General features: G+C 51.9%; 1 protein-coding gene across 14 annotated transcripts in view; it reads right to left on the bottom strand.

Moving 5' to 3' along the window:
* MYO9B (myosin IXB) overlaps positions 1-14,943 on the bottom strand; it is an 86,593-nt gene that overhangs the window by 38,217 nt on the left and 33,433 nt on the right. For all 14 annotated transcript variants that reach the window (XM_032412340.1, XM_032412347.1, XM_032412344.1 and 11 more), the window contains one exon: positions 3,409-3,503. In XM_032412340.1, coding sequence (XP_032268231.1) covers positions 3,409-3,503 — 95 coding nt within the window. The remainder of the gene's footprint in view (positions 1-3,408; positions 3,504-14,943) is intronic.

Below are 14,943 nucleotides of genomic sequence, written 5' to 3'. Positions count from 1 at the left end.
AGGGGTGGGGGGGCAGACCTGGGGGACAGCACTGGGCCCCTGGTCTGGGGCTTGCTGGATGCCGCCTGCCTCTCTCTCTCTCCAGGACGGCAGTCTCCTGTCTGCAGTCTTGCCTGGGACACATGCACACAAAACAGGCACGGACGGGTGTCCACGGACTCGGCCAGTGTCCTCTCTGCTTCCAAACTCGTATGTTTTTTTCTATTCCTTCCCCCTGCTAGTAACTATTTTAGTTATCGGTGGCTTGTTCTCCTAGGGAGGGAGGCCGCATCTGGTTCTAGAATCAGACTCCTGTTAGAATCTCCACCTGTGGCCAATTCCCTGTGCTGTATCAGTGGTGGGGGGGGGGAGGGGAAGGAGAGTGACCCCTTACTGGCATCGAGCTGCCATTTGATGACGCCTTTCCCTGATCGTTTTTAAGGCCCCAGCCCCTATCGGGGTTCGTAGGGGGGCCAGGTATCCCCCAGCACTAAGCCACTGAACCCACAGGAAGACGAGGCCTTGCAAATTGGGGAACTGAAGGAAGGCTTGGACTGCCCCTGACCCTTGGCCTCCACAGGAAATGGCACTGAGAACTGTCACCTCCCCAAAAGCAGAACCGGGTCTGGGCCTGCTCTTCCCCAGCTGGCTGTGGCCACTCCCGGGACAGGAAGTGCACCTCCCCCTCGGAGAGTGGGCAGACCACGGTCATGGGCTGAGGTGGGACTTCCTTTCCTGAGTCTGAGGCCATAGATAGAGGACTTTCAAAAGTTGGTCTCTAAGACTCAGCCACCTAGGGCCTCTGGCCCAGAGCTTGATGGGGGGCTGCGGCCGGCAGAAGAGGCTGCACCGGACAGCTGAGGGCTGACCCCTGCTGGCACACTGGGTCACGCGGTGGCCCCCAGAAGATGTGAGTGTGACCTTATTTGGAAAAAGGGTCTTTGGAGATGTAATTAAGGGAAGGCATCTGGAGATACGATCATCCTCCAAGATCAGGGTGGACCCTAAATCCAAGGACAAAGTCCTAAGAAGTAGAAGAGAACACCGAGACACAGAGGAGAAGACCACGTGATGGTGGAAGCAGAGATTGGGGTGATGGGGCCACAAGCCAAGGAAAGCCTGGGGTCACCAGAAACTGCAAGAGGGCACGAAGAATCCTCTCCTGGAGCTTCCAGGGGGAAGCGCTGTCCTGCCTACGTCTTGATTGCAGGCTTCCAACCTCTAGCACTGTGAGCCAATAAATTCCTGTTGTTCTGAGCCCCCCCGGTTTGTGGCACTTTGTTCTGGCAGCCCTAGGACACCAAACAGACCACACAGAGGAGCAAGCTGGGAGCAAAGGTTCCCACGGCTGCAGAGCCAGCCTGGGACCCAGGAAAACATGAGGCAGCCTTCTGGCATCTCTGCACCCCTGAGGGAGCCCCCAGAACTGTAGATGGGGTATAATTCTGTGTCCTGTGCCTGACAAGATACTCTGGGCATCTCCTGCTGGTCAGAGGCCCTGCAACAGGGACAGGGGGTGGCCGGGCCCATGCAGGTGCCCAGCAGCACTGAGCTGGGGGGACGGCTGGATGGTGTGGGGGGCTGAGGGGCCGGAGCAGAATTGCCGTTTATTGTGGGGTCTCTCCCCCAGACCACCACCCATTGGAGCCTGGGCAGTGGGAAAAAGGAAAGATGCCAGAGGCTGAAGGATCTGAGAAAACAACATTCCGATTTGTGTATTGAATATGAATTGTCATTTGAAATGATCATCAGTCAGGTAAGATGGACAGAGGAACTGACATACTTTAGACTCAATCCCTAGGCCCCGCCAGTTGAGGACTTCTCCATTCCTGAAATGCTGTAGCCTTCTCTAGGACTCTAGCCCTGTTGCTCAGGTCTCTTTCCCATGTCGAACATTTGGGCTGCTCAGAGCATCACCTGGAACTGGTATAAATCCTGCTTCTACCACAGACCCTCCCACCAGAATGTGGAGGCAGGGATGATCCCTTTGAGTAACCCCAGACTATGCCAAGATGCCTTCTTTTTTTTTTTTTTTAACTCTGAAAGAGTTTTGTTTTGTTTTGTTTTAAAGATTTTATTTAGAGAGCGAGAGAGAACAAGTAGGAGGAGTAGCAGACAGAAGGACAGGGAGAAGGAGGCTCCCCGCAGAGCAGGGAGCCCGACGTGGGGCTCGATCCCAGGACCCTGGGATCATGACCTGAGCCGAAGACAGTGGCTTAACCAACTGAGCCACCCAGGTGCCCCAACTCTGAAAGAGTTTTATTGGCTCATAAGACCTTTGCGTATTAAAAAAAAAAATACCCAATACATTATGCAGTCTTAAACCACAATTACATTTTTTAACCAAACTGTAACTACCCAGAATATATACTTTTTAAAGAGAAAGAAATGCTACAGAACCGAATTCTGAAAATGACATTGACTTAAATACTATGACAAAATAGGTAATTCCTTGTAACATTAATTCACTTCACAAAGCTGCCATTTTCTTAAGCATAACTACTGCACAGAGTAACAAACACAATTTCAATGTTATACGTTTAGTTGAAGTGACTGTGCCTCCACCTAAGGAACTCACATTTCTGGCACAAAATGCTGGTCTGTTTTAACTTTCACCAATCAACTTCACAATCCAGTTACCACCTACCCACTCACACGTCTACCTAATCCATTCATCCATCCATGGATCCATCAATCTACGAATTCATCCATCTATGAATTTTCCCATCTAGCAATGAATCTCCACCTACCCACCCAGTCCATGAATTTATTCATCTATCTACTCACCCACCCACGAATCCATCCATCTACCCACCCACCCATGAATCCATCCATCCATCCATCCATCCATCCACCCACCCACCCACCTACCCACCCACAATTCCATCCATTAATCTATCTATCCTCCCTCCCTCCCATTCACCCACCTGCTTACCTTCAGTACTTCCTTGGACAACCACTTCATTTCTGCTACCCAGCCTTATGTCTTCTCCTGGCTAAAGGGGCACATGTTTGGCAACTGCCACAGTCCACATCAACTCTGCCTATGGCATCCCCAGACCCACTGAATTTGAAACCTCATCAAGACCAAGACATAGGTTGGTATGTCCTTGCCTGTTCTTGGGAAACTCCATCATGTTAGCACCTTCAGGTCGTTGTACTTGCTTCTTGGGCACCTGGGCCCAGGCTCGATGACCTGGGGACAGAGGTCCCGCCCCTCCCACACTTACATTTCCCACTTTGACCCACAACTCAGATCTTCACATCACTGACTTAAATAAAACCCATACTTGCTTCCCTGTACAATTCACACATATCTGCAGAACCACAATTTCCACACTGAGCTCCCAGGCTGGCTCCTCCTCGCAGGGATGCCCAGGACCCCAGGACCAAGGCTGGTGGCCCACAGCTAGGCGGCTGCCAACTCACCCTCTCACGATGCCACTCTCCAGGTAGTTGACCTGGATGAATTTCCCAAATCGGCTGGAGTTGTTGTTGTGGGCCGTTTTGGCATTTCCGAAAGCCTGTGGGGAAAACAAGAGCAGGTTTTCAGGTCGTGAGGATGAAATTTCTACACGCCGCAGCCTGGAGCCTTGGAGGTCCCCCTGGGCATCATGGACACTCATTTGCCTGAAGTCAGCCAGTAGCCCTGATGAGCCTGGTAAACACAAAGGCGTGTAGCCCAGGTGTGCGCCAACATACTTTATTACCTCTGTGTTTGGGTTGTGTGAGGGGTTCAAGCTTTAAGCCTCAGACATGAAAAATGCTAATCAACGGCATTCTTTTTCCGTTATAATTGTTCGGAGGGTGAACTCTGGCCCATGGGCTGAAATCCAGTCCACTGCTTATTTTTGTATTGCCTGTGAGCCAAGAGTGGTTTTTACATTTGTAAATCGTTCAAAAAAAAAAAAAAAACAAAACCCCAAAAAACAAGAATAGTACTTCCTGACACATGAAAATTCTATTCACATTTCAGTGTCCATAAACGAAGTTTTACTGGCACGCAGCCAAGCCTGTGCATTTATGGATCGCCCATGGCTGCTTTCTCACTCTAGCAGCAGAATAACCATGATAGAGACCGTTCTGGCCTGCAAAGCTGAACATATTCACTGTCTGGCCCTTTCCAGAAGAAGTCTGCTGGGCCCTAAGCTGATGAGGGCTCTGGGCCCCAGGGGAAGAGGAGGCTGATTGAGAGGGAGCAGATGTGGAGACAGGTCCTGGCCTGGAGGGGTCCTGCGATTCTGTGAGAGGACAAGCCGGTTCACAACACACTTTTTTTTTTTTTTAAGATTTTATTTATTTATTTGACAGAGAGAGACAGCAAGAGAGGGAACACAAGCAGGGGGAGTGCGAGAGGGAGAAGCAGGCTCCCTGCCGAGCAGGGAGCCCCATTTGGGGCTTGATCCCAGGACCCTGGGATCATGACCTGAGCCTAAGGCAGACGCTTAACGACTGAGCCACCCACACAACAAATTTTTTGATTGGGGTGAAACTGGCATAACATACAATTAACCATTTAAAAATAAACAGTTCAGTGGCATTTAGTACATTCACAATGTTGTGTAACCATCACCTCCGTTTAGTTCCAGAACATTTCCATCACCCCAAAAAGAGACCCCCATCCCCATCAGCTGTCACTCCCCACCCCCCCTCCCGCCTCCCCCAGTCCCTGGCAGCCACCAGTCTGCTTTCTGTCATTATGGATTTGCCTGTGTGTGATATTTTGCCTAAGTGGGAGCATACATTATGTGGCCTTTTGTCTTGCTTCCTTCACTTAGCAGGATGTTTTTGGGGTTCATTCTCATGGCGGCATGAATCGGGGCTTTATTTCCAATATATAGAGGAAAGGATGCACAGTGCATGGAGTCTGTGACTCACTGGGGTCCCCCCTGGGCCTCCTGTGTGTCCACAACCCAGATTAAGACAAAGAACACACCCTGCTCAGGGCCTCGGGGTGCCCCTTCTCCATGAAGTACCCAACACCCCGGAGGGGTGAACAGACAGGGAGAGGGTATGATAAAGTCTTGGGGGAATGCAGGGCAGGGAAGGTGCTGGGGGCGGTTTCCCTGTTTCGGGGAGCAAGTTGCTGGCAAAGGTGGGAGCGGTGGGGCGGGCAGGGGAGGGGAGAAAGGCAGAACCGATCACAGAGCCTGGTGCTCAGCTGTCCAAGCCCTTGTGGCTCCAGGGGCCAAAGAAGGAGTGACATGGTGGGTGGGGTGATGCCCCGCTCACACACAGAAAGGGAAGCTTGGTGCCCACGAGAAGGGCCAACAATGTTCCAGTTCGAGAAGGCTGAGCTGTGTGGGAGGCTGCGTAGGCATGAGGGCAACGGAGAGGAAGTGGCAAGGCCACTGTCAAGGTTTGCAGGGTGGGGACTGAGCGTGGATGTCTGAGGGTCCGGTGGGGCAGAGGGAGGAGGGCAGGGTGGGGAGAGATGGCCAGGCCCGCAGGGAACTCAGGATCCAGGCTTTTCTTAAAGGCTTCATTCTGCAGGGAGATGAATGCAGGTGGATCACTGATCAGAGCTTCTGGTGTGGCAATCTGAAGGCAGAAGCCCCACAAAAAAGCGTCTGCTGGGCGCCTGGGTGGCTCAGTTGGTTAAGCGACTGCCTTCGGCTCAGGTCATGATCCTGGAGTCCCAGGATCGAGTCCCACATCGGGGTCCCTGCTCAGCGGGGAGTCTGCTTCTCCCTCTGACCCTCCTCCCTCTCATGCTCTCTGTCTCTCATTGTCTCTCTCGCAAATAAATAAAATCTTAAAAAAAAAAATTAAAAAAAAAAAAAAAAAAAAAAAAGCGTCTGCTGGGGGGCAGCCCAGGACGCTTCCTTTGAGAATGGCTCCGTTCCGCACAGCTCAGGACCAGGATAGCGGCACCTGGCTGGCGCGCGCGCGCGTGTGTGTGTGTGTGTGTCACAGGGCAAGAACTTCCTGCCCCACTGTCCCAGGGGCACCAGACCCCAGGAATGGGCCCTGCTGAAGGACCTGAGGCAACGGCCAAGTCACCCAGCAAGAGTGTAACAACGAAGGAGGAGCCCCAGAGAGGCAACCTGGCCGGGAGGTGCACCGGGGGTGGGGGGGATCTGCTCAGGGCAGGGTGGTGGCCGGGCACTTTCGGTGGGCAATGGGCACCACATGGCCTTACGGAGGCAGAACCCAGTGTGAGGAGGTGTGTTCCCGAGTCAAGACAGAGGCCGCAGAGCCCCCTTCTCTTCTTCACAAATGCTTCCTTAGGACCTGTTGTCCATTGCCAGGTTTTGAAAGTCTGGAGGGTTGGATTAAATACAGGGGCTCTTCAGCCAATGGGAACGACCACGTCCCGCGATATGTGACTGAGCTGCTGGCCAGTGGCTGGGTGACAATGCTGGGAGCCAGGCCTGGGTCTGCCTGGTCGCCCAAGTGCCTACGGAAGCCGGCGCAGGGTCCCCAGCCTTGGCCCTGCTGATCCGTGGGGCTGTCCTGTGCACTGTGGGGTCCCGAGCCTCCACTTGGCAGAGGCCGACAGCATCTGCGACAATCAGAAATGTTCCCAGAGCTGGCTGAATTGCTGAGTAGTGCTGCTATATACAGACGGAGGTTAAAGGGGTCTGCAGGGTTGGGTGGTCAAGGGCTCTTTGGGCCCTTCATCCTGTCGTGAGGACCCCCATGGGCACTATAAGGCCCGAGGAATCCTGTGAGGAAGAAAACTGTCTTTCTAGGTTTAATCTCTGGTTTCCCTCAAGTTCAGCCTTGGAACTGTGTTTTTTGTCTGGAGTAAAGCCCGGGGACTCTTGCCGTTCTGCTCCAGGAATCAGCAGGCAGCAGGTCCGTTTCCTCCTTTCATTGCAGGCTCACGAGACCCCACGGGGTGCCATCTGAGCTGAGGACAGGCCCGGGCCCTCCCCCTGCTCCGAACTAAAATAAACTCCGTGAGCAAGCCCGCCTGCCTAACTACGAGCAGATGGCGCGGCGATGCCCAAGCCTGTGTGGGCTCCTTCCCCGGGGAACGGGCCTCTCTCTGTGCTGGGGCCCCTGCAGCATCCAGGTCCAGGGCCCGCTGCAGAGGCACCCCGGCAACGTGCACGTGCATCCCAAAGACCCATGGCAGTCCCCCTTTTGAACTCGGGGCAAGACTCCGTGGGATTTCTAAGGAAACAGTCAGGGCTGGTGTCTTGGGGACCACAAGAGGGAAAGTCTTCGGGATGCGAGGGCCCACCAGCTCTGTGCAGCCCAGGCTTGGGGGGGGGGGCAGTGACCTCACGCGTCTGGTATGCGGTCTCAGCACACTGCGACTTTTCAAAGCCAGTCTAAAAATATCCGGTTGCTGCTATTATATGTCCAAGGAGGAGGAAATGCTAGCCTGGCGCTCACAGCCAAGGGAGTTATTATGTAGCTGCTCCGGGGGCTGGACGGGTGCGCGCATGGCCTCCGAATGCATGGGAGTACAAGGGAGGATGGTGTGCCGGGTGATCATGTGGGGCCCGGAGTGGCCGGGAGGGAGGAAGCGGGATCCAGGCGCCGGCAGTGATGCGATGTGATCTGGCACTGGGGCCGCGGAGGCCGACATGTTAATGCTGTCTTCCCACCAGGCCAGGAAAGCCAAAGTGCTGGCAAAATGCTATGGGAGAAAGGCCTCTACTTTCCTGGAAACACTTCTTTCCCTTATCTAACACAAAGTACAGATTTCTAATATAAGTTACACACTATGACCAAAGAAAAAAAAAAACATTAACAGGGCACCTGGGTGGCTCAGTCATTGGGCGTCTGCCTTCGGCTCAGGTCATGGTCCCAGGGTCCTGGGATCGAGCCCCACATCGGGCTCCCTGCTCAGCAGGAGTCTGCTTCTCCCTCTCCCACTCCCCCTGCTTGTGTTCCCTCTCTCGCTGTGTCTCTCTCTATCAAATAAATAAATAAATAAATAAATAAATCTTAAAAAAACAAAAACAAAACCAAAAAAACCCCAGAATCATGATAGAAGGAAAAAACCCGTAAAGAGTTCAAAATCCTCCAGGCACGGTTTCTAGGTAAAAGTAACAAAGAAGCAACACACCTGCCCCTTCCTCTGACGGGGCAGATGATCGTGGGCCCAGGGAGGGCACTGTGTACCCCTCCCAGGCCACCCCCGACCCTGCTGAGGATGACAAGAGCTGGGGGGACCTCTGACTTTCTTCCAACTGTCCTTGTCCTTTGAGGTTCTTTTGGGAAATTCAAAAGGGTTTCTTAATTTGGAGAAATTGAGGTTGAGCATCTTACTTAGCCAGAAATCTTAGAAGGTGCATTTTCTATCTAAACAGGATGCCTCCTCTGCTCTAGGCTGAAATGCGTGGTTAACATTTTAGGAAGAATGGTGGTAACATCACAGAATGACCCGTGGTGAGTCCAGTCCCACACCAGGCGAGATGGGGCTTCTCTTTCTTTTGCTTCTACTCCTCTGAGAGACAGGTGTGCCCCATTTCAGGTGAGGAAACTGAGGCACAGAGAGGCCTGCTAACTTCCCTGAAGTCTGAGGGCAGGCAGGCAGTTGACATGACCCTGGGTTTGAACCCAGTGTCCTCACTCCCAGCGCACGCTCCATGCATTGGCCCCTCAGTCCCCACAGCCTGGGACCTTTTCGGGTGCCTGCCTGCCCTGGCTGAGGCCGCTCACCCTGGGCCTGGCGACCAGGCAGATGGACGCCCGAGCCCTTTCTGAGCTTACACCTGGCCTCTTGTGCATCCCACACAAAAACCAAACAAACCCTGATGGACTGCATTAGGCAAACTGTTTTGCTTTCGGATTTCAAAACCTGAAAGCCCCATGGGATGAGCTCACGAAGGCAAATGCATTTGCCTTATCTCCCATGTTGACAGGTGAGCCTCAAGCTGGGATTCCCCTGTGGAGAAGTCCCCCAGCCTCACCACCCAGGGTGGCTGTCCTTCCAGCCAGGTTGAGGTGGCCTAACCCAAGATAACTCCATTGTGCCCAGGTTTACCTGTGGCCATCCTTTCTCAGAGGGAAGTTCTAGGTCATTCTAACGGTTCTCTCTTGGTTACGGGGTCGGCCTTCTCTGTTTTCCTGACCTTCTAGTCACAGGGACCTCACTTCCCAAGTGTTTGTGAGGCTTTGGCGCACGTGGTCTCATTCACTCATTCATTCGTCCATCCGTCCGTCCATCCACCCTTCCACGTGACAACAATTTACTGATTGGCTGCTGTGTGTCTGGCACTGTTGCAGCTTCAGCGAGCCCCCTGCATGGTGGGGCTCTGAAGCAGATACCTGCATGTCCACCCTGGCCACGGATCGAGTGTCACCACCTCGAGGAGCCACCACCTTTTGTGGTCTTGATGCAGCCCCGTGAAGCCTCTGTCCCTGCTTCAGACCACGCGCCACACGGGACTTCCGGATCTCTTGTGTCCAAGCCCAGACCGGGCATGGAGACAGAGGAGTGACTGGGGTTGTGGGGACAGGCCTCCTTTGGTGAAAGAACATTAGCAGGTATTAGGCAACAATGAAGCCTAAGGATGGGGCCAAACGAGAGTGTCTCCCCCTTGCTGGGCTCCTGTTCCAGTCATGGGTGGGGGTGGGAGAACACGACACTGGGAGCGACTGGAGGTTGGTGGTGGCAGGGTGGGACAGACTTGTTTTTCTCCACGGTATTCTCCACGTTTCGGGGATACTCTGCTATATGAAACAGAACTCGGCCTGCACCCACTGACAGGTTGTGCCCACTTGGGGACACAGACGACGGTCAGACAGGCAGGAGGCACTCCGGGAGGTGTCTCATGGGCCTGATGGGAGCACAGAAGCTCCACAGGCAGTGTCTCTGCCCAGGTGGTCCACGGACCAAGGAGCCTGGAGGGTCTGCTCTGCCCTGTGTGCTGAGCAAACAGCCCTGGGGCGTCCACTCCAACCTGGGGCTTTCCTGGGTGGAAATGCTGGGAAAATAACCCCGCGTGGGGTGGAGGGCTACTTCTGGCAAGGAGCCCAGGCAAATGGCTCTGTCTGCAGGGGATTCCAGTGGGTCCCGGTGGCCTAGGGGAGGGTCACCAGAGGCGAATTGGTTCAATGCTCTTGGGTTTCAGATTCCCCTCCTGTCAAACGAGGGAGAGAACCTCTGACTCCCCACGTTGTTTAAAGATGAAATGAGACTATGGGAACCAGGGACTGGCAACTTTGTCCTGTGAAGGGCCACATAATACATATCTGGGGTTTTGTCAATATGACCCAAATCTGCCATTGTAGCCTGAAGCAGGGACAGATGGTCTGTACGAGAATGGAACTCGGTTGTGTGGAGGGCACCTCCCTGACGTCTGGCAAGGTGGGGCAATCTTGGGCTCCGATCTCTACCAAGGTTGGCAAATTATGGCCAGCTACCTGTTTCTGTATGGTCCACGAGCTAAGGATAGTTTTCACACTTTTTAACACTTGAAAAAAAAAATCAAAAGAGTATTTCACAACACATGAATAGGATATGCAATTCAACTTTCATGAATTCACTTCGAGAATAAAGCTCCACTTGGCATATAGCTACGTCTGTTTACGTGTGGTCTGTGCCTGCTCTCAGACTACAGCAGCAGAGCTGAAAATGCAGACCTCGGGTCCTTTACAGGACAAGCCAGTTCTAGGGGCTCTCTGCTCCACAGGCAGGAGAAGACTCTGACACTCGGACACGGGGTGAGTGAACAGGAAAGGGTGTGAGCGTCGGCGGGACTGACTGGTCTCCCAGGGCACAGCAGGGACCCAGAGAAGCAGGACCTCAAGGCATGGAGGGGAGGGCCGGATGGGCCAGCAAGGTCACAGGAGGTGGGGAAGTGAGAAGTACAGCTAAAGCGCTTTCCAGAGAGCTGTCATACAGGGAGTGGGGGCCGGTTCTAGGGAGGGAAGATGCCGGGTAAGGACAAGGATGACGATGGGAAGGGGGTGGTGGTGAGAGGAGGTGGCTGTGGGGTGGGAGAGAGGACCCTCCCCCTCCCCACCACCACTGCCAGCCTGCCCAGGTGGCACTATAGGCTCCGTGGGCCTGCGGGTGTGGGCAGGAAGTGGAGGGGTCACATCCAACCCCATGGCTCCTGATTCTTAGATGTTCGGAAATGGAGGTTTTCCAGGGCCCTGCTGACACCTGGCCTCTGCCTGGATTGTTTCCTTCCTGTTGCCCATGGGCCTTGGGGGTACCCAGTGGGTTCTCACAGCCAGCTGCTGGACAGACGGGTGAATGGACATCAGGCATCTGCAGAGAGCCAAGTGACGAAGGGGTGGGACACTCAGCCTACCTCCGTGCCCCCAGTTTGTAATAGGCTCTGTCACTCTTATCTGCACTGGCCCCAACAATCAGCCACAGACTCGGACAGAAACACTGAAAACCAGCAAGGGCTCCTGGAACCAGAACAGGCTCTTTGAAATGGACAGATTCCTCCCAAGGGCCAAAGTTTCAAGCAAACCATGCTGGGGGCTGGGATTGAGGAATCTTTAAAAAAAAAAAAAAAAAAAAAAGGAAGAGGAAGATAAAAAAGAAACCAAGTATGAAACAAGTTCTTGTATCTGGTATTTCACTAAATTTTTGTTTAGGTTATAATGAAACCATGTGCCCGATCACAGAGAGTAAAGAACAGATCAAGCTTTGATGGGGGAGGGCCTTGCTTGGTTCTTATGGCACCAAAAACATTTGAGGAATTCAAATGATCCCCGAGGGCTCATCTTATCCATTTCAACAGCCAAATCATTCTCTTTGGGGTTTACTTGGTTCTTTTTCTCAGGTTTTTGAGCTGGGAAATTAATTCACTTACTTTCATTTGTCCTTATATAAGACTATAAAGTGCTTATGGCTACGAATTGCCCTCTTGGTACTGCTTTTCATAGTCCTGTGGATTCTGATAACATATAGTTTTGGTCACGGATTTTTAGAAAACCTGTAATTTTGGTTTACAGATGCCCCTTCATCCAAGAGTTGTTTAATAGAGACTTATGGTTTCTTTCTGAAAAAAATTTCCATGTGCGAGGGTCTTTAAAAAATTAATTTCTAGTTTCATTGCATTGTTAAGAGTGCTGCTTGTAATAGTTCTACTTTTGGAAGTTCTAGATGCTTTCTCCATGGCCTGATACAGGAATGAGTCTTGTGAATGCTCCATGAATAATTTAGATTTATTCTCTTATCAAAGTGAAAGGTTTACGATACGTCCATAGATCTGCCTAAACACACGGTTTGGGCATATTACCTCCCTGCCGATTTGCTGTCCACACAACCAGTCTCATGCTATGTGTTTATGGCTGTTTCTCCCAGGATCTTCTAGAATTTCCACTTTGTAAAGGCAACAGCTGTGTTGTTTGGTGCATAGATATTGCCAACTATTATACCTTAAGTGTAAACTGAGGTTTTTGGTATTATGATGAATCTTGTTTGTCACATGTAACATCCAGAGCTCTGAACTCTGCCTTCTCTGTGTCCATGGAACTACAGCTCTTTTCGCTCCTGTTTCTATCTGCCTGCTACATCTGGGCCTGTCTTTTCATTTTTAGCTCCCTCCTTGGTTTAGGTGTGCCTTGTTCATACAGCACAAGGTCGGGACTCAGCTTTGTGAGCCAAGCTGAAAATCCTCTCCTTTCAATAGGCGGATTGCACCCATTTACATTTAGCAGCACGACAGACTCATTCCCTTCTGAAGCCCAGGCTGCCATCATTAGCTCTCTTCCCCACCTGCTGCTTGTGGGTGTGGCTGAGTGACTGGAGTCAGAGCAATTCTCCGGGTCACTTGATGACTTTCTGAAATCCTGCACCTTTTGCAGGACTTTTCAACCTCACTTTGCAACTGATTAGTGTGGCGTTGGTGAGGCGGGATGCACCTGGGAGAGAGCATGCTCCGGGGCTGCTGAGCTGAGAGGAGAGTTTGAGTAGGGGACCCATTCTGTAAGTGGGCAGTTCATTATGGAAGGTTTCATCTTGGGAGGACGACTGCCTCCCTACCCAATTCCCAAACGGCACGGACTCTGGTGCCAATGATGAGAACAGCAGGGCTTTTGGTACTTTCTATGCAGCAAAACCAAGCATTTGCATGCATGAGGAAATGTGAGCTCCCAGGTGTGAGCTGGAGGGTCTCCAGGGCATCTCTCCACTCTTCTGCAGGCACTACACACTCTCTCCACATCCCTGGGGAAGGGCTTGCCTTTGAACCCACCCCCCATACCTGGGGTGGACAAGCCTGTCATGTTGGGGCTCCCTGCTTACAGTAGTGGGGAATCTGTCAGAACTGCCAAGATTTCAGTGGCCGCTTTCCCCAGAGCAAGTCACCACTACTGTGCCACTCTGGTGGGTTGGGGAGAAGGAGAGAAAAGGTGGAGATCCCAACTATGAGCTGTGGGGGCTTGTTAAAGATACGGAGTCTTGGGCCCCATCCCAGACCTGCAGAATTTCTAGAAAGGCCAAGGAATCTAAATTCTTAAATCAGAGCCCGAGGGGGTTCTTCTGATTCAAGGAAGGACGAGAACTATGGCTTTAGGGTTTGTTTTGAGAAGGAAGTATCCCTAGTGGAGGTGTGAGAGGTCCAAGTTCCAGTTTGCCGGGGTCTTCCCTGTCTAAGATTTACTTTGAACAACTCACCAAGGTGGTGGGAGCTTATCTAAGCCCCAGGTCTACAGACTATGCCCCACAGGCCAAATCTGGCTGTCTTTTTATGAAAAATATAAACTTTTGAGATTTACAAAAAGTTATAAGAATATTTCAGCAAATTCCTGTGTACCTCACATTCAGTTTCCCCTATTTTTTAAAGATTTTGTTTGTTTATTCTGGGGGGGAGGGACGAGCAGAGGGAGAGGGACAAGCCGACTCTGCGGGTGAGCACGGAGCCCGACGTGGGGCTCGATCTCAGGACCCTGAGATCATGACCTGAGCCGAAACCAAGACTCAGACACTTAACTGAATGAGCCACCCAGGTGCCCCCAGTTTCCCCTATTAACATTACCTTTGACACAACTAACAAACCAATACTGATTGATAAGTTCTTATTCACTAAGTTCACATTTTATTCAGATGTCCTCAGTTTTTCTCTAAAGTCCCTTTTCTGTTCCAGGATCCCATCCAGCATTCCCTACCACATTCAGTCATCCTGTCTCCTTGGTGTCTCCATACCAAGTTTCTCAGCCTTTTCTTGTTTTTGAGACCTGGACAGTTCTGAGGAGGACTGGCTGGGTATTTTGCAGAAGGTTCTTCAATTTGGGTCTGTCTGATGCTTCTCTCCCACCACTTGTCTTTGTAAATAGTTTTATCGGTACACGGCCCCATCCATTCATGTATGGATTATCTGTGGCTGTTCTGCTCTGTTCTGCAGACTGCATGGTCCTAAAATCTGGAAATGTTGACTGTGGGGCCCTTGGTAGAATCAGCTGGCAGAACTGTGGTCCAAGCGTCTCCGTAAGGGCAGTGGCCTAATCCAGGATACAGACTCTGGAGCGACCAGTGCCAACCCACTCTGGCAAATTTTACCATCACTCAGCCGCTGGAGTTTCAGCAATTAGCATAATGAATGTTCAAAGTGGGCTTCCATGGATGAAAAAGTAGGCTGGATAAAACGTTGAGACATTTGCCTCCCTTGTTTGAGAAATTCCATTTAAGGGTCCTGTGGCCTGTTCTTTAGGGACGGGGCTCAGGGAGATGGAGGCGCTCAGGTGTGCCTAAAGCCACCAAAGAGGCCAGAGCCAATGGAACTCTAGGTTCTAGGATGTCTGGGGGGGCTCCTGTTTAAGAAGTTGTGCCTATAGCATTTGGTCTGGGACTTGTACTCATTATAACCCTCTCTGCTCTAGCTACGATGGCAGCAGGATGTAAGATCTATGGGAGGGGACCAAAGGGGGGGAATGTGGTGGGCCCCCATGGGCAGTGTTCCAGATATGTAGAGACCACTCTGCATTTCTGTTTTAACTGTGAAGTTCATATAACATCAAATTCACCATTTTAACCATTTTAATGTGCAATTCGGTGGCATTTGGTATGTTCACCATGTTGTGGCAACTATCACCTCT

Source organism: Phoca vitulina, unplaced genomic scaffold (genome assembly GCF_004348235.1).
Source record: "Phoca vitulina isolate PV1807 unplaced genomic scaffold, GSC_HSeal_1.0 scaffold13, whole genome shotgun sequence".
NCBI classification, from domain to species: Eukaryota; Metazoa; Chordata; class Mammalia; order Carnivora; family Phocidae; genus Phoca; species Phoca vitulina.
This window is presented reverse-complemented; position numbering and strand designations above follow the sequence as displayed.